The following is a 23,166-nucleotide window of genomic DNA, read 5'->3' as shown; positions in this document are numbered from 1 at the left end:
TCTATTCTTTCAATTCTTCTTCCTAAGATTCTGAAAGCAGGGACCTGAACAGACATTTGTACACCAATGTTCACAGCAGCATTATTCACAATAGCTATAAGGTGGAAGCAACCTAAGCATCCACTGAGACAAGTGGATGAGCAAAAAGTGGTATATACATAAAACAACATTATTCAGCCTTGGGGGAGGGTATAGCTCAGTGGTAGAGTTCATGCTAGCAGGCATGAGGTCCTGGGTTCAATCCCCTAAGTACCTCTGCTTAAATAAATAAATAAATAAATCCATCTAATCCCCACCCCAACCCAAACAGAATATTATTTAGCCTTGAAAAGGAAGCGCATATTGGCACATGATACAGTATGGATAAACCTTGAGGACATTCATGTTAAGTGAAATAAGCCAATCACAAAAAGATAAATACTGTATGATTTTACTTATATGAGGTACCTAGAGTCAAATTTACAGTCAGAAAGTAGAATGTTGGTTGCCAGGGATTTGGAGGGTTGGGAGAATGGGGAGTTTTTATTTGACTGGTACAGAGTTTTACTTCTGCAAGATGAAAAGAGCTCTGGAGATAGATGATGGCTATGGTTGCACAACAATGTGAATGTACTGAATGCCACTGAACTATATATTTAAAAATGATTTAAATGGTAAATTTTATGTTACGTATATTTTGCCACAAAAAAAGGGGCACAATCCTTTTTGAAAGGGAGCACAAAGGAAATAATTTAACTCAGTTTCAATGTATATTATCCACTATAGCTAAAACATACATATTAATTAAAATGATATTAAGTGTAAAAGTGTATTTACCTAGAGTACTGTCCATGATATTAAAACACAAATAATATCTATCTGAGCATAAACATCTGACAGAGGGAGGCAGAGTAAGAAGAATAAAGACTGGAGAACACAGGCAATCAACTTGTTTTTTATATACCTTTGTACTATCTGAACTATTAGTATAAGCATGTTTTATGTTTTAAACTAAAAACCAATAAAGAAGAAACAAAACAGACTCAAAGGTTTCTTTGTTTCTAGCTATATATAAATACTTAGTTGGCTACTTTTCCCCGTGTTAAAATGGACAAAGGCACTAATGTTTACAAATTAAGGATATGAGGAATGGACAGTCAGAACTGGGCCTCACAGTAGAACAATTAATTAAAATATCAAATACCTACTACATGCTGAACACCACACTAGGATCTTAGATATGAAATGAAGGACAATGTCTGCTTTGCAGGAGTTCACAATCAAGAGTGGAAAATGAGCACAACCAAATGCTAAGGGCACAGAGGGCTCTGTGAATATGGAAAGAGTAAATCGAGAAGAAGTTCATAGAAGAGTTCCCGGGATTCAATGAGTCAAAAAGTATAGGATGCCTATGTTGTTAAATTCTACTTTTTAATGAGCTAAAGTGATTTCTCTTGAGTAATTATCACTAACGTTTTAAAATTGACTCTTTAACTGCTATTTCCCTAATAAAATTCTATAGAATTGGGGATAGGAGAGGTTTCCAGGAGAAAAAATAGTACATACTTCCTATCACATTTATTGCCTCCATTTCAAAGCCCCTTTAATATTCTCATTTATAACTATAATTGAAAATTCTCCCCAGCTGACTGAGGTAATCATGTGCCTCATCTTATAAATAATTCATGTCTGGTCAGGCAGATTGATGACAAAACAGAGTCAAATCTTGACCTTTCAAATCATCTCAGGCTTATGATTCTACTGTTTTCCAGCAGGGCATTGTGTCATATAAAAGATGAGGATCACACAGGACATTGCCATAAAACTTACTTTAAACGTATTTTTATATACTTGGAAGACATTGCTTTTATATTCTAGTAAAGATTACAGACATTAAAAAAACTATAGGCATTACGAGAAACAAAACAAAACACCCATACATCTATAAAAATTAAAATTAAAGCTAATGTGGGTAGAACAAGTTCCAAAAATACAGTATAAGGAATGTTAATATATACTGTGCTTTGGCACTGGGAATCAATCCAAAACATTTTATATTGGCAATGCTGTTTGATACTAAACATCCCTTTCTTTCTCTTTTATTTTCAGTTCATTTTTTGATTCTCACAGAAGGGAATGAAAGATTGCAGTGACAGCAATAAGGGTCACTGTCACATGCTCTTGCATTGCTCATGCATAGCTTTGCAAAGCATGTCATTTCAGAACAATTTCTTCCTTTTTCCTTTTCCACCCTCGTAACTTAACTGTTGCAATGTTTTCTTGACCCAGCATTTCTAAAATCATATTCTTCCTGTTTCTTAACAACTGCTCACTTATCCCTTTTCCTTCCTGTCACCTGATAGAACTTTAGTTAAAACTATTCTTTCTAGCTGTACTAACATTTTTCCTTTCTTAGATGTAAACTGCTTACTCTTATTGCAAGGACAGATAAGCAGAACCTTCCTGAGTTGGTTTTAGTAGCCGTCCCCTTGTACTCAGCAAAATTACCTCTGAAGGGCTTCATCAGCTTTATGGTCCTTGGATCCGACAGACTTGGGTCTGAATGCTGACAATGACATTTACTTGCTATATGGCTTTGGGAAAATTATTTAACTTCCCAATTTCAATTACCTCTTTACCTCTTACTTCTTAACAAAGTCATGATAAGGATTAAGTGAGGTAACACATTTAAACCCCTAATACATGCTTGGTACATAGGAGATACTTAATATATTCTTGTTTTTATGAGGAAAGGAGAATCTAGATTAAAAAACCTGGTGAAATCCAACAAAGAGGAAGGCAGCTCCCTATAACTGGGTAGCAGAAACTCTGAATTCCATCTAGGCAGAGAAGCGATCACAGTGAATATCATTCCAAATACAACACAAGTATATTATAAAAGATGATGTTGAAAATATCAGCAAAGTGGATTTCTGTTTTCAGGCAAGATGGAATATCAGTGATTAGATTTACATTTCTTCCATAAACAACTAAAACACTGTTCAACATATATGAGAGAACAAGTTTTCAAGACAGTGGACATCATGTGAAAAAGGTCAGCGATCCCTGGAGGATGGGAAACAATTTCCCCAACTCACTGTCTGAAGAAAGTTTCCAGGCTGAGATACAGCAGGAGTGGACCCAGGCAGAAGATAATGGTCTCCGTGAACTGAGGATACGGAACTGGAAATACAGGAAGGCCAGAGTGGCTAGAGTACGCAGGGAAGAGTAATGCAGGAGAGAGAAATGCATAGAGAGAACTCTGGAAATCTGCAGAGGGTCCCCCGCAAGTCTTCAGTTAAGTACTAACCCGCACATGTACATCAAGAACTATCTGAAGCCAGTGATAGAACCACCCAAAGGATTAGCAGGAAAAATCCTCAGTGCTCACATCAGCCTGGAAGTATTTCCTGTTTCTTCTTAACAGAGTGGAAAACCTCATAAGGCACAAGGTACCAGGTAGAGAACTCAGAAAATCAATAAGGATATGGAAGACTTAAATAACACTATAAACCAACTTGACTTAACTGACATTTACAGAACATAACACCTAGCAACAGCAGATTATACATTCTTTTCAAGTACACATGGAATATTTACCAAGATATACTATATACTGGGCCACAAAACAAGTGTCAATAAATTTAAAGTGTATTTACTTTTAAAGTAGGTCAATAAATTCAAGTATGTTGTCTGACCACAATGGAAATAAATTAGAAATCAATAATAAAAAGATATCTGTAAAACCCTCCAATATTTGGAAACTCAACAACACTTCAAAACAACCCATGAATCAAAGAAGAATTTAAATGGCCAATTAGAAAATATTTAAAACTGAATGAAAATAATAACACAATGTATCTGAATTTGTGTGGTGGAGCTTAAGCAACACGTAGAAGGAAATGTTTAGCACCAAATGCCTATATTGGAAAAGAAGGAAAGTCTCACATCAATGACCTTGGCTTCCACGTTAAAAAAATCAGGAAAGAGCAAATTAAGTGCAAACTAATCAGAATACAGGAAATAATAAAAACTATAGCAGAAATCAATAAAATAGAAAACAAAACAAAAAACAGGGAAAAAGTCAGTGAAATAAAAAGCTGGGTTTTTTTGTGAAGATACCTCAAATTGATAAACCTCTAGCAGGATGATCAGGGGAAAAAAGAGACACAAATAACCAATATCAGGAATAAGAAAAGTGATGCCATTATAGATTCTCCAGACAACCAAAGAATAATAAAAATATTACGAACAACTTTATGCTAATAAATTTGGCAACTCAGATGGAATTGACAAATTTCTTGAAAGACACAAATGATCAAAGCCCACTCAAGAAGACTAACTTGAATAACCCTATATCTATTAAAGAAATTGAATTTGTTGTATAAAAAACTCCCACCAAAAAAAAAAAAAACCAAAAAACCCTCCAGGCCGAGGTAACTGTTCTGGTGAAGTCTACCAAAAATTTAAGGAAGGAAAAAAATTCTACATAAGCTTTCAGAAAATTGAAGAGGAAAGGATATTTTTTCAAATTATTTTATGAGATATTCATTATACCAAAACCAGAAAAAACATTATAAGAAAACTATAAAGTATCTGCCATATATAGAGATATAAAAATGCTTACCAAAATTTAAACAAGTCAATTCCAATCAACATATAAAAAGGATAATATATCATGATCCAGTGGAATTCATCAAGAATGTGAAATTGGTTTAATATCTGAAAAATCATCAATGCACTTCACCGTACTAACAAACTAAAAAAGAAAAAAAAATCATTTGACAAGATCCAACATCCATTTCTATCAGCAAACTAAATAAAAATAGAGAAAACTTCCTTGACATGGTAAAAGGCATCTGCAAAAGTTCTACTGTGAACATCACACTTAATGGTGAAAGATCAAATGCTTTCCCTAAAGTTCGGGAACAAGCCAAGAGCATCTGTTGGTTCTCACCACTTCTATTCCAGCATTGTACTAGACTGCAGTTGTTAAGTAAGGAGGAAAAAGGGGATCATGGAAGGAAAAAGAAGGCATCTAAACTGGAAAGGAAGAAGTAAAACTATCTTTATATATAGGTGACATGATTATTTGTATAGAAAATCTCCATAAAAGCTACAAAAACTAATAAACTAATTAGCAATGTTGTAGGATAGAAAATCAATATACAAAGATCAACTATTTCTATATGTTAGCAATGAACAATTGGAAATTGAAATAAAAAAATCATTACAGTAGCATAAAAAACTATGAACTAGACATAAGTCTGACAAAAGATGTGCAAGACCTATGTACTGAAAACTACAAAATACTGCTGAGAGAAATAAAAGACAATTGAAAGACTCAATATTGTTAAGATGTCAAATGTCTTCAAACTGGTCCACAGATTCACTGCAATCCTACTGAAAAAATCCTGGTAGGTTTTCCGGTAGAAAAGTGATTTTAAAATTCATATGGAAATGCAAAGGAAAGAGAATATCCAAAACAACTTTGAAAAAGAAGAAAACTGGAAGATTTACACTAATTGACTTCAGGACTTTAAAGTTACAATAATTCATACAGAGTAGCACAGTCATCAAGCTAGATAAATAGATCAGTGCGACAGAACAGGAAGTCCAAAAATAGAGCCACACATACATGGTTAGTTAATTTTTGACAAAGATGTGAAGGCAATTCAGTGGAGAATGGACAGTCTTCTCAACAACAACAAAAAAGAACTTTTACTCACTCTTCTTATTTAACTCACACTGAATCAGATTTAAATGTAAAACCTAAAACTATAAAACTTCCAGAAGAAAACACAGGAGAAAATCTTTATGACTTTGGCTTAGGCAAAGATTTATTAGCTATCATACCAAAGTGTGATCCATAAAAGAAAAAAAATAAGTTGGATTTCATCAAAATTAAAAATTTCTGCTCTTTGAAAGACACTGTTAAGAAGACCAAAAAAAAAAGCTACAGACTGGGAGAAAATCACGTTAAGTCATATATCTGATAAAGGATTTGTATCCAGAATATAACAAAACTCTCAAAACTCAATAAAAAGAAAACAAACAACCTAATAAAATTTGTTTGAAAGATCTGCACAGACACTTCACTGAAGAATATACACAGAGGCAAATAAGCATATGAAAAGATGCTCAACATTATTAGTGAAATGCAAATTAGAACTACAATGATACACTACTATCTAATGCATACCTATTAGAATATCTAAAATTGAAAAGATCGATCAGGTTACCAGGAGGGGAAGGGGATGGGAAGGGATAAGTTGGGAGTTTGAGATTTGCAGATACTAACTACTTTACATGAAATAGATAAAAAACAAGTTTCTTTTGTATAGCACAGGGAACTATATTCAATATCTTGCAGTAATCTATAATGAAAAAGAATATGAAAATGAATATACGTATGACTGAAACATTATGTTGTACACTAGAATTGACACAACATTGTAAATGGACTACACTACCAAAAAAAAAAAAAAAGAAAGATCGACCAAACTAAGTGTTGGCACAGTTGTGGAACAACTGGAACACTAGTACTCTATTGATGGGAATGTAAAATGGTACAACCACCTGCTTTGGAAAACAGCCTGACGGTTTCCTACAATGTTAAACATATAGCCCCCAGATGACCCAGCCAAAACATATATTCATAGCAGTTTTACTTGTAATAGCCCCAAACAATTCAAATGCCCATCGTCAGGTGAATGGATAAACAAATTGTGGTATGTTCATACAACAGAATACTACTCAGCAATTAAACTAAGTACTGAGACATGCAACAACATGGATGATTCTCAAAATAATCATGCTAAGTGAAAGAAGCCAGATAAAGCAAAGTGTACACTTTTAAATACATGTAGTCTATTGTATGTCAATTATATTTCAGCGAAACAGTCAAAAAATATCAGTAGAGCTTGGGATTTTTTATTTTTGATAGAACACTTTGATTTTCCATCAAAAGAAAACCCATGCACAGAAAATTCATGGATCCAGAATCCATTCCTTTCATTGAAAGGTTATATTTAAATTTAACTATAATTTTACAGGATAATTATTGAGACTAGCTACTGAAGAAGCGCGGAAGATGAATTTTTTTTTTTTAAACTTCAGCATCTACCTTGTAAAGCTTGGAAACTTTAATGACAACTGGTCACATAGTATTTCAAGATGCTGTAAGACCATTAATTACATTAAAAACAGGACAGTCAATGATGATTCAACAGAGCTTAAAGGGAAAAAAATGAATAGCAATGGAAATGAATCATGATAAAGGTTAAAGGAATAAAAGGGTCATCCACAGAGTAAGAAAGTATGCTAAAGAGCAGGCCTTTAGAGGCACATATATCTGAATTCTAACTCCAGCTCTCTCCACTTACTAGCTATGTGCCGTCAGGAGAGATAGTTAATTCTTCCAAGTCTATCTTCTTGTCTGTAATACATTCAGGACTGTTGTGATCATTAACTGAAATAATGTATGAATGTGCCTGACAGTACCTCGTACAGAATAGATGCTTTACCAATGTGAATTCCCTCCTTTTGGTAGTATTTTAAGCTTTGTGGATGGTAGAACTGGAGTAAACTGCTTATCTTCAGGTTCAGATGAATCTTTCTGAACATGTACTATGTATAAGGATCTGTGTCACGCATTTGTTATGGCTGTGCAGGAAGTAAAAGAACATGATACAGCTAGAGACACTTCTCCTAGAAGTAAAATTCTCTACATCTTTTCAATGCCCATCTTTGGTCTTGGCTGTCAGTGAGACTAGTTCTCTCAATCTGTAGACACCAACTCAACAGACATTATATGCAGCTAGGTAATTCCCAGCACCCAGCAAAGGGTCTCATGAGCAGTGTAGGCTCAATACATGCTTACTGAATTGAATTAAACTGATCCTACTAGGAATCGGAAATGTCAGTTTCATTAAAAACTATTGGCATTTTGAATATACAGGATCTTGTGGTGGCTCATAGTGAAAGAGAATGTGACAATGAATGTATGTATGTTCATGTATAACTGAAAAATTGTGCTCTACACTGGAATTTGACACATTGTAAAATGACTATAACTCAATAAAAAAATGTCAAAAAAAAACTATTGGCATTTTGAGTATGGAGTTTAGTCCAATAAAAAGACCACTGCACATTTGGAAATACTGTAAATATAAAAGTGAATGAAAATTTCTGCAGTTACATTCCATTATCTTCTACAGTTTACATTTATTTCATTACAAAAACCCACTGTTTCTTTTTCTTTGGGATTTAGCTCAAGTCAACAGATTTTCGTATTTCAAATACAAAACCCACTGGATGCAAGGAGTGTAAGGCATTACTGAGGCAGATGGGAACCGAATTACCATCCTAAAGAAATCTTTAATATTGCCTTTCAAACACATATTCAGCATGGTCTTTATAATGAGTGGAGTTAGAATTTACTTCTATGCAACTTTGCAAAATGCTCATATTCTTAGAGAGGCTTTACAACAGAGTATATGTCACGGTGCCTTTGTATAGCAGTTTGGGGAAGTGGCTAAACACAAGAAAGTCATGTAAAAACTGTCAGCTATAGCTTGAGAATCTAGGAGGAAAAAAGAACAAAAATGAACTAATCTCAAACAAAGAATCTCTGACCCAGTAATTCTACTTCTAAGAATCTATATTACAGAAAAAACCCCAAGTATGAAAAAAAGAAATACGTATACAAATGTTTTTAAGATTATTATTTAGAATATCTGGAGGCAATTTAAATATTAAACCTAAAGAGAACAGTTAAGTGAACACATTCCTGATGGAATTCCATACAGACACAAACAAGATGATTATGAAGATCATCCCACAATATGGAATGCTAGATAAAAAAACATACAAAATTACCTTTATTATGATAAATATGTTTAAAAAAGGAATAGTAGAAAAAGGAGGGAATTACATCAAATTGCTAACAGTGGTGTTATAAGGATGGAGCTTTTGGTCATTTTTTTCTTAACCATACTTTCTAATTTTTTTGTTATCTAGTTACATAACTTTTCTATTTTAAAATTAATATAATTTAAAAATTAGGTTGTAAACTAGGTATGGGTTTTTGAGTAAGAGGAGGCAAGAAAATAAGAGAAGGGAGGGATGATAGACAGAAGGCGTGACTGGATCACTGGCAGCAATCCAATCATAGGAAGCTGTATGTAGGCTCTGGTTAACCATCAATTGAATAATTATATCAGAATCCTCTCCTTTTGAAAAAATGTTGCTAATTTCTGTGATTTTTTTTCTTCTCAGTCCTATATTCTGTACTCCAGCATAATACAGAAGGCAAAGAGTTAATACTCAAGTAAATTTAGTTCCTTCCTTATTCTATAAGTACATTCTATGGTACATTTGAAGAACATTTATCTTCTATGAGGCACTTTATTTACACTGATAATGTCTAACAGTAGTATTAACCATATTTTCCAGATGGAAAGGAATTTTAAACCTGATGACTAATGCTTTTGTTGGCATCTATGATGGAAGAAATAATTTGGCCCCCAGAACGTGTATTTCTGCTCTGTGCTCCTAGCCAGCTGTCAGTGTGAAGAGATACAACTCCCTCTATATTATTTCAGGCTGTTATTTAAAATAAGGCTAAATAAATATTGGGACTTCATTAAGCTATTTTGTGCCTACATCTTTCTTTTATTTATATTGTTAATAGAACTTCCACAAAATATATTCCTCAGCTGAAAGTTGGAAGACACAGGCTCCGTAAGAGTGACTAAAGGGAAGAAAAGAGTGGAATGGGAATGCAAAATGCTCCTTTCACAGATATGTCTCTAGGTGATCTGATGTTCTGTGACAGTTGTTAAAAATACCCAATTTATTCAACACCACCAGACTGTACTACTCACTGCCAGACACCGTACTAGGGACATCATAATTTTCTTCCTTCACACCCTGAAGCTCTTCTTTTTTCCCTGTTAAAATTCCTCAAGAATTATCTCAAATGACATTTCCTTCATGGGGCAAACTTCTTTCCTATTTTTTTAGCTGGTACAGCATACCTTGGAGATATTGTGGGTTTGGTTCCACACCATTGTGATGAAGAGATTATTCCAATAAAGTGAGTCACATGAATTTTTTGGTTTCCCAGTGCACATAAAAGTTGTATTTACTGTCGTTATTTAGCATACAATAGTATTATGCCTAAAAAAATAATGTACATACCCTAATTAAGAAACACTTTATTGCCAAAAAACACTAACCATCATCAGAGTCTTCTGAGAGTCATAATCTTTGTTAGTAAAAGGGTCTTTTGCTTGGAATGTTGATGGCTGCTGACCGGTCAGGGTGGTGCTTGCTGAAGGTTGGGTAGTTGTGGCAATTTCTTAAAATAAGACAATGAAGTTTGCTGCACTGATTGACTCTTCCTCTCACAAATAATTTCTCTGTAGTATGCAGTGCTATTTGATAGCATTTTACCCACGTGGAACTTCTTTCAGAACTGGAGTAGTCTTCTCAAACCCTACCACTGCTTTATCAACTAACTCTAAATCTTCTGCTGTCATATCGATAATCCTCACAGCACCTTCACAAGAAGCAGATTCCACCTCAAGAAACTACTTTCTTTGCTCATCCAGAAGAAGCAACTCTTAATCCGTTAAAGTTTTATGATGAGATTGCAGCAATTCAGTCACATCTTTAGGCTCCACTTCTAATTCTAGTTCTCTTGCTATTTCCACCACATCTGCAGTTACTTCCTCCACTGAAGTCTTGAATTCCTCAAAGTCATGTGTGAGGGTTGGAATCAACTTCTTCCAAACTCCTGTTCATGTTGATATTTTGACCTCTTCTCATGAATTACGAATGTCCTAAATGGCATCTAGGATGGTGAATCCTTTCCAGAAGGTTTTCAATTGACTTTGCCCAGATCCATCAGAGAAATCACTATTTATGGCAGCTACAGACTTATAAAATGTATTTCTTAAATTGTAAGAATCGAACATCAAAATTACTCCTTGATCCATGGGCTACAGAATGGATGCTGTGCTAGCAGTCATGAAAACAACATGAATCTTGTACATTTCCATCAAAGCTCTTAAGTGACCAGGTGCACTGTCAATGAGTATATATTTTGAAAGAAAACCTTTCTTCTCTGAACAGTAGGACTCAACAGTGGGCTTAAAATATTCAGAAAACCATGTTGTAAACAGATGTACTGTCATCCAGGCTTTGTTGTTCCATTTATACAGCACAGGCAGAGTAGATTAAGCATAACTATTAAGGGCCTTAGGATTTTTGGAAAGGTAAATGAACACTGGCTTCAACTTAAAGTCACCAACTTCATTAGCCCGTAACAGGAGAGTCAGCCTGTCCTTTGAAGCTTTGAAGCCAGGTGTTGACTTCTCCTTTCTAGCTGTGAAAGTCCTAGAGGCATGCTTCCCAAGGCTGGTGTATCTACACTGAAAACCTATTGTTTAGTGTAGCTGCCATCATTAATGATCTCAGCTAGATCTTCTGGATAACTGGCTGCAGCTTCTACACCAGCACTTGCTGCTACACCTTGTACTTTTATGCTATGGAGACAGTTTTTTTTTTTTTCCTTAAACCTCATGAACCAACCACTGCTAGCTTCAAATTTTTCTTCAGCTTCCTCACCTCTCTCAGCCTTCAGAGAACTGAAGAGATTTAGGGCCTTGCTTTGGCTCAAGTGAATGTTGTGGTTGGTTTGATTTTCTACCCAGAACACTAAAACCTCCTCCCTATCAGTCATAAGGCTGTTTTGCTTATCATTCATGTATTCACTGGAGCAGCACTTTCAATTTCCTTCAAGAACCTTTCCTTTGCATTCACAACATGGCTAATTGGCTCAAGAGGCCTAGCTTTCAGCCTATCTCGGCTTTTGACATGCTTTCCTCCCTAAGCTTAATCATTTCTAGCTTTTGAATTAAACTGAGAGATGTGCAATTCTTCCTTTCACTTGAACACTTTGTAGGTTATTAATTGGCCTCATTTCAATATTGCTGCATCTCAGGGAACAGGGAGGCCAGAGGAGAGGGAGAGAGAGGGGGAATGGCTGGTTGGTGGAGCAGTCAGAACACACACAATATTTATCAATTAAGTTTGTTGTCTTTTAATGAGCGCAATTCATGGCACCCCAAAACAGTACAACAGTAATACCACAGATTACTAAAACAAATATAATAATAATGAAAAAGTTTAAAATACTGTGAGAATCACCAAAATGTGACAGAGACACAAAGTGAGCAAATGCTGTTAGAAAAATAGTGTTCAAATAGACTTGTTCAATGCAGGGTTGCCACAAACATTCAATTTGTGAAAAATGTAATTATCTGTGAAGCTCAGTAAAGTGAAGTGCAATAAAATGAGATCTATTAAGCTTTACTGACAGCATTTCACAAAATTACTTGATTTTTAGAGTTGAAGGAGATCTTAGGATCTCCGAAACCCAGAGAAAAGTCTTTTTCCAAGGTGCGTTGATGAGTTAAGAGTTAGCAATTTTGAGTTTGCTACACAATAGCCCAGTCATACACTGCCATGTATCATTAAGATCCATAAAGGGTAGGGGAGGGTATAGCTCAAGTGGTAGAGCGCATGCTTAACATGCATGAGGTCCTGGGTTCAATGCCCACTACCTCCTCTAAGAATCAATCAATCAAATTACCTCCCCCCACCAAAAAAAAAAATCCATAAAGGTTTGTCTGCTCTACCAGCTTGCAACCTCTTTGAGGAGAGACACCAAGTCTTGTTCATCTCCGATATGTCTAGGAAGTAGGCATATAGGTGGTAAATGCCTGCCCAGTTGATTTAGTTAGAAAAGGTACTAGCCTGAAAAAAATCATGGGTATAATTGGTTCCCAACAGTACTGCTGAAGAAGCTAAAAGCAAGTATGTGCCTGGAAATAAATTGCTATCATCATAAGTTCTGTTTAACAGGATAACCTGAAGTAGATGAAAGTTATGACTTTTAAAATATCCAGCAGGAAGAGACATTCCATGACACAGAGCAACTCTGTTGTACTGGAAACAGGGCAAACTCTTTTAACCCCAAAGTCAGATGGGTAGTATGTGCCTGTTTTCCCCAGTTGAATTACCATTAATAGTGAAATAAAAATAAACCTTCAACAGATTGTTTTTCCTTAAAATGCACACCCACACACAATCCTTTTTAAATGTGCAAGTATATCTCATTAGAAAATCAGATATGTGAAAAAATTGACAAACCTTCCAGGAATGTTCTTAGACTTTAGCCAAATTCTCTAGCAAGGATTCCTTTTATCTGAAGGGCATAAGCATTGAAGAGGCACTATGAATATAATGGGAAGTTGGGAGATTATAGAATTTTAGCTTTTAGTTTGCTACTACTATTCCATCTATCTGTCTATCCATTAATCCACTGCATTCTTCAACAGATATTTATTGAGTACCTACTGTGCCAGGCACTTTGCTGTGCAGAGCACTGAACAAGGAAGACAAAGAAATTACATTCCAGAGAGGAAGATAGACAATAAACAAAAGAAAACAAGTCAAGAAGACAAGTACAGATTGTAATAAATGCCATAAGGAAATAAACTGGATGAGACAGAGTGGTAGAGAGACAGCAGCAGAAAATATTTCAATCTGACCAGCTAGGCATCATATATCTACCCATGTAATATCAGGCAAATCACTGAACTTTTCTGATACTCAGATCTTCAGGATGAAAAACTAAGGTTGAACTGGATGACATCAGAGTGGAAAAAGCCTTGGACTTGAAGTAAGAAAACTTTAGCTTGAGTTCTAGCCTTGTTTGTAAAACTATACCTGCAGCACTGTCTCCCTGATGAAAGATACTGTGAGCAGAGTGTGACAGCCCTTGTGAACTGAAAAGACTAAGCCACAGAATAAGAGTATTCCTTTCCCTCCTTTAAGAGTGTTTACAACTCTCTGGATGTTTATTCTCATTTATACAGAAGAAGACCTCTGAGAACTCTGAAAACACTCGATTAAAACTTTATTCTGCTACTTTCAGATAAGCAACATATCTACTTCATGAATGGAGATAATGATAAGCTTACTAGTGATAGTATACTCTTCACTTCACATTTTTAAAAAGTGCTATTTTTCATCCTTCTTTCTTTCCTGCACTGTTTAACTCACTTAGTGACAGACTAAAGGAAAAAAAAAACCAAGCAAAACTATTATTTTTTCTTTAAAATTTTGGCTATTATCAAGTTTGGCTACATAATCAAAGAAAAGTATCCTTCGATGAAAGTCGGCCCATCACATCTAAGAAGAGAAACCATACCGAGTGCAAGGTTCCATTATTGGTCACTGCAGGAAGGCGGGCCCATCGCTCACTTTCCAGCTCTTCCATCACTTGGTTCATTGCACTCTTTAGCCATGTGTCCACAGAAACACCGATTTGCTTTAGTAGGTCCAGCCGGGCTTCAGCTTTCAACTTAATTATCTAAGAAAACAGAGAAAATAGTCAGAAATCAAAACTTCTTTTTCTCAAATAGATTGTTTAGTTATTCCTGATTTATTAATTAGAACAATCTTGGTATTCACAAATAGATATTAATTAATTGTTCACTTGGAGAGAGGGAGAGGGGAAGACTGTGGGAGGGGGACACAAGAACGGGAATCAGAGCCTGCTGACAATGGCAAAAGGCACACTCGCACTTTGACAATACACATCAAATACAACTTCTGAATAGGAAGATATTAATGCACCATAAAGTCTACTTTCTTTTCCTCTTAATAAGGGCTATGCCTCAGAACACCCTAAAATTTAGCATTTTCAGCAGCCTTCTAACCCATCTCCTGGACTCTTCCTTCTCCCCTATAATCTATCTTTTACAAGTCTACAAAAGATCTCATCAGTCACTCCCCTGCTTAAAAACTTCCATGATTCCTGACTGTCTGCTGAGTAAAGATTTTAAATTAAATTATGATGCAACTGTCAGAAACAGCAGAAACTGAGAATAGCTCCTATTGTCCAAACTGAAGAAACGGAAAGAATGTCTGTTCTTTGGCTCTTGTTCCAAGCCATGAGCAAGTAACCATAGAACCAGTTTAAACCTGTCCCAATCAAACAGCAACTGCTCTGCTTCAACAGCCAAGCCTCTGAGTCAATCAGTGACAGCCCCATGCTTCTGCAGGGCAGCCAGTCAACCACAGCCTCACTCCAGTAAGCATCAGCAGTCAAGCTTCCACTCCTGCTTCCCACAGTCCACCCATCTCTATACACCACAGTTAAAACTGAGCTCATAGGTAAAACATTTTCAGTTTTGAAAATCCGCCAATCCTTGAAATCCACACTTCTCAAAATCTTACATATCAGATGGCTTTGTTCACTGTATTTTTAAAGTATCATTCTTTTTGTTTTAGCAGCTTCATTGTTCCTCATATTAGGATGATGGTCTTTTCTTTCAACATTTGAAGGCTCCACTGAGATAATTCTGAGGACCTTCATTTGATGGCCTTCCGTGGAACTCCCGGACAAAGCAATGTGCTCACTGAGCCCTTCTGGTATGCAATTTTGATTACTCTCTGAATTCTCAGCTGAGGGAGCTGGTCTCAAAAAGGATCTGAGCTCTGACTTGTTTCCCTGAGCTCTCATTGCTGAATTTATTTTTGTACTTCTGAGATCTTAAAGTGAGATAAAATTTACATTACACAAAATTCACCGTCTTAATCATTTTAAAGTATACAATTCATTGGTTTTGGATATCGTATAGACCTTTATATAAAGTATTAGATTTTTTGCTTGGAGGCACACAATTTGGAAAACAGTCTTGTAAAAATCTTATTCTTCTAGTAATTTTTTTTGGCAACAACTTTACTGAGATAAAACTCATATACTATACAATTCATCCATTTAAAGTGTATAATACAATTGACTTATAGTATATGCACAGATATGTACAACTATTACCACAGTCAATTTTAGAATATTTTAATCACCTCCAAAAGAAACCACATATCCTTTAGCTATTGCTCCGTTATTCCTTACTCCCTGTAGATTCTGGCAACCACTAATCTTTCTCTTTCTATAGATTTGCCTATTCTGAACATTTAATATAAAGACAATATATGATCTTTTGTCTGGCTTCTTTCACTTAGCGTAATGTTTTCAAGGTTCATCCATATTGTAACATGTATCAGTATTTCATTCCTTTTTATGGATACTGTATAGATGTAACACATTTTGTTTATCCATTTGTCAGTTGATAGACATCTGGGTTGTTTCCATTTTTCAGCTAATATGAATAATGTTGCTAGAAACATTAACGTACAAGTTTTTGTGTAGGTATGTGTTTTTATTTCTCTCAGATATATACCTAGTCATAAAGTACTGGTATGTTTAAATTATTACAGCAAATGTCAGACTATTTTCCAAAGCAGCTGCCTCATTTGATAACCCTACCAACAGGGTATGAGGGTTACCACTTCTTCACATCCTGGTGAACACCTGTTAATGTATGCCCTTTGTGATTCTAGTCCTCCTAGTGGGTGTGAAGTGGCATCTCATTATGGCTTTGATTTGTATTTCCCTGATGACTAATGATGTCAAGCATCTTTTCATATGCTTATTGATCATTTGTATATCTTCTTCAGGAGAAATGTCTATTCGGAACCTTGGCCCATTTTTAAATTGGGTTGTCTTTTTATTTATTTATTTATTTTTACCTTTGTCTCTTTATTGTAAGAGTTTTTGTTTTCTAGATAAAAGTTCCTATCAAATGCATAATTTGCAAATATTTTTTCCCATTCTGTGGGTTGTCTTTAACTTTCTTGATAGTGTCTTGTGAAGCATAAATGTTTTTAAATTTTTATTAAGTTGAATTTATCTATTTTTCTCTTTTGTTGCTTGGATTTTTGGTGTCATATCTGGGAAATAAACCCAAGGTCACAAAGACTTATCCCTATGGTTTCTTGTAAGAGTTTTATAGATTTAGGAGTTACATTTGGGTATTTGATCATTTTGAGTTAATTTCTGTATATGGTGTGAAGCGAGGGTCCAGCTACATTCTTCTGCATATGGATATCGAGTTGTCTCAGCATTATTCTAGTATGCATTTTAAACTAATACAGGCAGTGAAATGTGTTTTAAAAATGAGTGGACCAACATACCCTTTCTTGGAAATTATAAATGCCAGTCATTTAACTGCGGACACGAAGAAACAAAGAAAAGAGAGAGATCAGTATATTCTATTTTCTCAATATCAAGTAACCTGGTTCTCGTAAGATTTATTTTTTATTAGTATTTTACCGAACAAGTGATGAACACGGTATTTGCAAATTTATATTTTTTAGACTACAGTTCCAGAACAAACATTGCTAGCTTTCCTTTAGAGTTCCAACTGTTTATATTTTAACAACTATTTAAAAGCAGAATTTTCCAGTGTTTTCAAACGAATTTTGATGACCTGCCAATTGATTAAAATTCTGGAGAGCATAGCTCTCTGTAACTTGATGGCATTCCAGATACTGTCTGATCAAATCATTTTTAGAACTTGTAAAGAGATAGAGCTTTTAAAAATGATGTTTTGAAAAATCAGATCTTTCAGGATACATAAACTTGGCGTATTAACACTGTCAGTTAACCAATTTTAATATGAAGTTGAACAAATAAGCATATCAAAGTGTCAACCCAGACCTGAATTTATGAAACTTTTTGACAGTTATAAAGTCTGTAAACCTCATTTGGACTTAGTTAACTTACCTTCAAAATGACATTTCTCTAAAGATAAGGACTGTGTCTACTATTTAGGTCAATGCTTTGCATATAGTAGGAAATAAATAATGTAGATAATATACTTGCTACTCTAAATTATCTTTGGTATCTTAAAAAAAAAACACACCTCAAACCATTTTTTATCATATGTACTAGGTACTATATGATTATACTATTTCATTTATTCCACACAACAACTCTGGGGATGAATATAATAAACTCTACTTCATAGATGAGAAAAGTGATTTAACTTTAAGGTCATATCAATTGTGGTAAACTGCTTTCCCCACTGAAACACGGGAGTCTCCATGTAGCCCCTTCCCACATTGATTCTAGCCTTGTCCATATTATTTTCTTTGGTCAATGGAACATATGGAAATTTGATGGAAGCAGAAGTTTGATAAGAGTGCTACTAGGACTTGATTTCTTGGAATGTGCCTCTACCAGTTCAGCCTATTTGAGGATGAAGGACCATATGGGAAAAAGGCCTAGCCCTCTAGCAGACCCTCTGGCTGAAAGGAGCTCCTTGAGTAATCTCAGGCAAAACCTGCAGAAGAACTACACATTCAACACCTAGAATGATGAGAGATAATAAATCACTGTTGTTTCTGCCATAAGGCCAGGTATTTTTTTTTTAAGGGAGCAACAGATAATTCTGTTTAAATAATTTAATTTCCAAATACCTGGGAATTTTCCAGGTCTCTTTCTGACTGATTTCCAATTTAACTCTGAAGGGTCAGAGAACATAATCTGCATAGTATTTATTCTTTTGAATTTACTGAAACTGGTTTATGGTACAGTATATACTCTTGGTGAATATTCCATGCCTACTTTAAAAGAACATATATTCTACTCTTGTGGAGAGGAGTATTCTATAAATGCGAACAAGTAAAGTTGGCTGATAGTGTTATTCAAGTATTCTATATCCTTACCAATTTTCTAGTTCCTTATTCTATCAGTTACTGAAAGGAGGATTGAAATCTCCAACTACAATCGTAGATGAGTTTATTTCTTCATTCAGTTCTGTCAGTTTCTGCTTCAGGTATTTTATAGCTCTATTATTATTTACAAACACATCTAGGATTGTTATACCTTCCTGATGAAATGATATTATTTAAAAAATTATTACTTTTCTAATTTTAATTTAAAAAATTAATACAATTTTAAAGGTTACTTTCCATTTCCAGTTATTACAAAATACTGGCTATATTCCCCACATTGTACAATATATCTTTGAGCTTATCTTACACCCAATAGTTTGTATCTCCCACTTCTCCACCCCTATATTGCCCCTCCATCACTGGTAACCACTAGTTTATTCTCTGTATCTGTGAGTCTTCTTCTTTTCTAATTAGTTATATTCACTAATTTGTTGGGTTCTTTTTAGATTTTACATATAAGTGATATCATACAGTATTTGTCTTTCTCTGTCAGACTTATTTCACTCAGTGTAATGCCCTTCAAGTCCATCCACGTTGCTGTAAATGACAAAATTTCATGCTTTTTTTATGTATTAGTATTCTATCATACACACACACACACACACACACCCTATATCTTCTTTATCCATTCATCTATTGATGGACACTTAAGTTGCTTCCATATCTTGGCAATTGTAAATAATGCTGCTATGAACATTGGGATGCATACATGATTTTAAATTACTGTTTTCGATTTTTTTGGATATATACCCAGGAGTGGTTGCTGATTTTTTGAGAAACCTCCATACTGTTTTCCATGAACTAACCTTATTTTTAATCATTAGGAATCATTCTTAATATTGCTCATCCTGTCTGAAATTAATATAATGATTCCAGTTTTCCAATACTTAGTATTGCTTCCCTGTGATGAGCAACAGCTGAAATTTCTGCTCAGTTTTTTGCCTTCCAGTTGTTGCTGTTCTTAAGAGTTTCTGCTCCATATGTGTATTTAGGTTTGGCCAAGGATTTGGATGGTTATCTACATGCAAATATGAGAACTTCCTGACACCCAAGCTCAAGCCAGTAAGACTCAGGCTCTCTGCTTGAATTTTAGTTGTACAGCCCTTCATAAAGAGATGCATAATGTAAATATCAACAAGTATAGTCCCGTGCTTTGAACAGTCTAATTCCTCTCTAATTATTCTATGTCTTAGGTAATTTCCCCATCTATCAAATAGGCATTTTAAATATTTTTTACCCCAGATTAATAACTGTTATCTAATAAAGGTTATAAACTAGTCCCTTATTACCAGAAGCAGAAACCCTTCCTTGTAGAGGTATATTCTACATTCAAAGAGAATTCAAAGAAACTCTAAATTTCACTCAGTACAAGGGCTTAATTTTCTGAATGTATAAACAGTTCATACAGCTTAACAAGAAAAAAATAAACAACCCTATCCAAAAATGGGCAGAAGACTTAAACAAGCAATTCTTCAATGAAGACATACAAATGGCCTATAGGCACATGAAAAAATGCTCAACATCACTAATTATCAGAGAAATGTACATCAAAACTACAATGAGGTATCACCTCACATCCGTCAGAATGGCCATGATTAAAAAGACCACAAACGATAAATGCTGCAGAGGGTGTGGAGGAAAGGGAACCCTTCTACACTGCTGGTGGGAACGTAGTTTGGTGCAGCCATTATAGAAAACAGTATGGAGATTCCTCAAAAAACTAAAGACAGAGTTACCATATGATCCAGCAATCCCACTCCTGGGTATATATCTGGAGGGAACTCTAATTTAAAGAGATACATGTACCCCAATGTTCATAGCAGCACTATTTACAAGAGCTAGGGCACGGAAACAACATACATGTCCATCAACAGATGTCCATAGATAAAGAAGCTGTGATACTATTTTCACAATGGAATATCACTCAGCCATAAAAAAGAACAAAATAATGCCATTTGCAGCAACATGGATGGACCTGAAGATCATCATTCTAAGTGAAGTAAGCCAGAAAGAAAGAGAAAAACACCATATGATATCACTCATATGTGGAATCTTAAAAAAAAAAAGATACAAATGAACTTATTTACAAAACAGAAACTGACTCACAGACATAAAAAACAAATTTATGGTTACCAGGGGGAAAAGGGGGATGAGTAGGGATAAATTGGGAGTTCGAGATTTGCAGATACTAACTACTATATATAAGATAGAAAAACAACAAATTTCCTCTGTATAGCACAGGGAACTATATTCAGTATCTTGTAGTAACCTATAATGAAAAAGATACGAAAACGAATTTATGTATGTGTATGTATGACTGAAACATTATGCCGTCTACCAAAAATTGACTCAACATTGTAAACTGACTATACTTCAATTTAAAAAAAATGCATCAAAAAAAGAAAAAAAAATTGCACTCAGTAGTTAAAGAATATTTGTATTGTAATTTTGAAACTGTTTAATATATACTGCAGGATAGCAATAAAATATTAGGATAATATTAGGAAGCAAAATTTTTAACATGAGAAAAGATATAAATATAAAATCAAAGAAGTTTAATTAAATCTTCCTAATTTTAAATTTTCAATGAAAATATCAATATGAACTTACGATTAAAAAAATTCCTAGCTCTAAGCAAAGAAAGGGCCAAGAAATAAATGACACTCATAACAACATGCATCTTCACAGCCTAGACTTTAGTATCTAAATACTATTCTCTATTAAAAGAGTTCCTTGGAGAAATGACTAATTCTAAGTCTGAGCAGGGAAAATACAAGGTGAGGCTAAGATAGCTTGCTGTGCTAGAAATAAAAAAAATGTTCAAAGATTAATGGGAGTAATGTCAAAAGAACATGGAAGTCAGCTTAAATGGACTCTCATGGGCCAAATTTAGACAATATAGGGATTAAAAAAAGGACAGTTATAATACTCAAAATACATTAAATGAATAAAAATCCATAATAAATTGAGAATACATACAAGTAGGACTCCATGAGGAGAAGCAAAGAATAAGTATTGGGGAAAGAACATCAATCATGGAGCTGTGAACTGAGAAGTTTCCAGAGCTTGTACAGGGCTGAAAAATGCTTCAGTTCTATCCAGTCAGAGCTGATTGGCCAGAGATCTTATCTGGTACCCATGGCATAAAAAGAAACTGTAGAAAGGAAACGTATCAAGAATAGGGAAAAATTAGCCCTTCTGGAAAGGCTACTCTAAACCAACACAAAGCCTAAAAACAAGCCTTGAACTGATCTGCAGATCAAACTGACCTAGCTGCCGAAACATAAGTCAATAGTATTTAAAAGAAGAAAGGAGAATCCAGATACTCAATAGCCAAACAGTCACAATTTCTAGCATTCATTAAAATAAAAAAAAAGAAGTACTAAGTATTTAAATAGCAGAAAAATATAAGCCATAACAAAAGGAAAAGTTAGTCAATAGAAAGAGAGCTAGATATGATAGGCTGAGTAGACAAGGACTTTAAAGTCACCACCATAAATATACTTAAGGATTTAAAGAACAACATGAACATAAATAGGAGTGAATTGGAAGATATAAAGATCCAAGTGACCTTGACTATGGTGGTAGTTTCATAGGTGTATACATCTATCAAAATTCATCAAATTGTACATCTGAAATATGTGTAGTTTATTGTACAGAAATTATACCACAACAAAGTTGTTTAAAAACAAGACCAAAATAGAACTTACAGGGCTGAAAATGTAATTTCTGAAATCAAAATTCACAAGATAGTTTTAGTAGTAAGTTAAATACTACAGAAAAAAAGATCAATGAACTTGAATACACAGTAACTCATTAAACTGAGATTAAGGTAAAAAATAAGGTTGGATAAAAGTGTGTGGAGTGATCTTTGTATGTAATGCATAGGACAATATCAAGTGATCGAATATTCAGGTTGTTGAAGTTAAACTAACCTATGTGACAGAAAGCAGATCAGTTGTTGCCTGGTCACTAAAGAACTTCTGGGGTGATAGAAATATTTCATATCTTGACTGTGGTGGTAGATATTTAGAGGTATGCATTTGTCAAGGCATATCAAATTGCTTACTTGAAACGGTTACATTTCATGATACATATATTATACCTTGATAGAGTTGATTTTTAAAATTCTATGATGTCAATAATGATACTTAAGAAAGGAAAATACTCTTTTGCTGCCACTGGAGGTGACTAGTACTTGCTTATTACAATGGAAAAAAAAAAAGAATCTTAATGGTGGAAAGATATGGTAGTGTCACCTTAATTAAAAGTGACCATTCTGGAAAACAGTGTGGCGATTCCTCAAAAGACTAGGAATAGACTTACCATATGACCCAGGAATCCCACTCCTGGGCTTATATCCAGAAGGAACCCTACTTCAGGATGACACTTGCACCCCAATGTTCATAGCAGCATTATTTACAATAGCCAAGACATGGAAACAGCCTAAATGTCCATCAGTAGGTGACTGGATAAAGAAGATGTGGTATATTTATACAATGGAATACTACTCAGCCATAAAAACCG

The 23,166-nt window shown here is 34.7% G+C and overlaps 1 protein-coding gene across 2 annotated transcripts in view; it reads right to left on the bottom strand.

The window, feature by feature from the left end:
* Positions 1 to 23,166, bottom strand: part of FCHSD2 (FCH and double SH3 domains 2) — a 197,332-nt gene that overhangs the window by 15,736 nt on the left and 158,430 nt on the right. For both annotated transcript variants that reach the window (XM_072969249.1, XM_006203362.4), the window contains exon 13: positions 14,264 to 14,425. In XM_072969249.1, the coding sequence (XP_072825350.1) occupies positions 14,264 to 14,425 (162 nt within the window). The remainder of the gene's footprint in view (positions 1 to 14,263; positions 14,426 to 23,166) is intronic.

Source organism: Vicugna pacos, chromosome 10 (assembly GCF_048564905.1).
Source record: "Vicugna pacos chromosome 10, VicPac4, whole genome shotgun sequence".
NCBI lineage: Eukaryota > Metazoa > Chordata > Mammalia > Artiodactyla > Camelidae > Vicugna > Vicugna pacos.
Note: the sequence above shows the minus strand (reverse complement) of the source record. Positions and strands in the feature narration are given on the sequence as shown.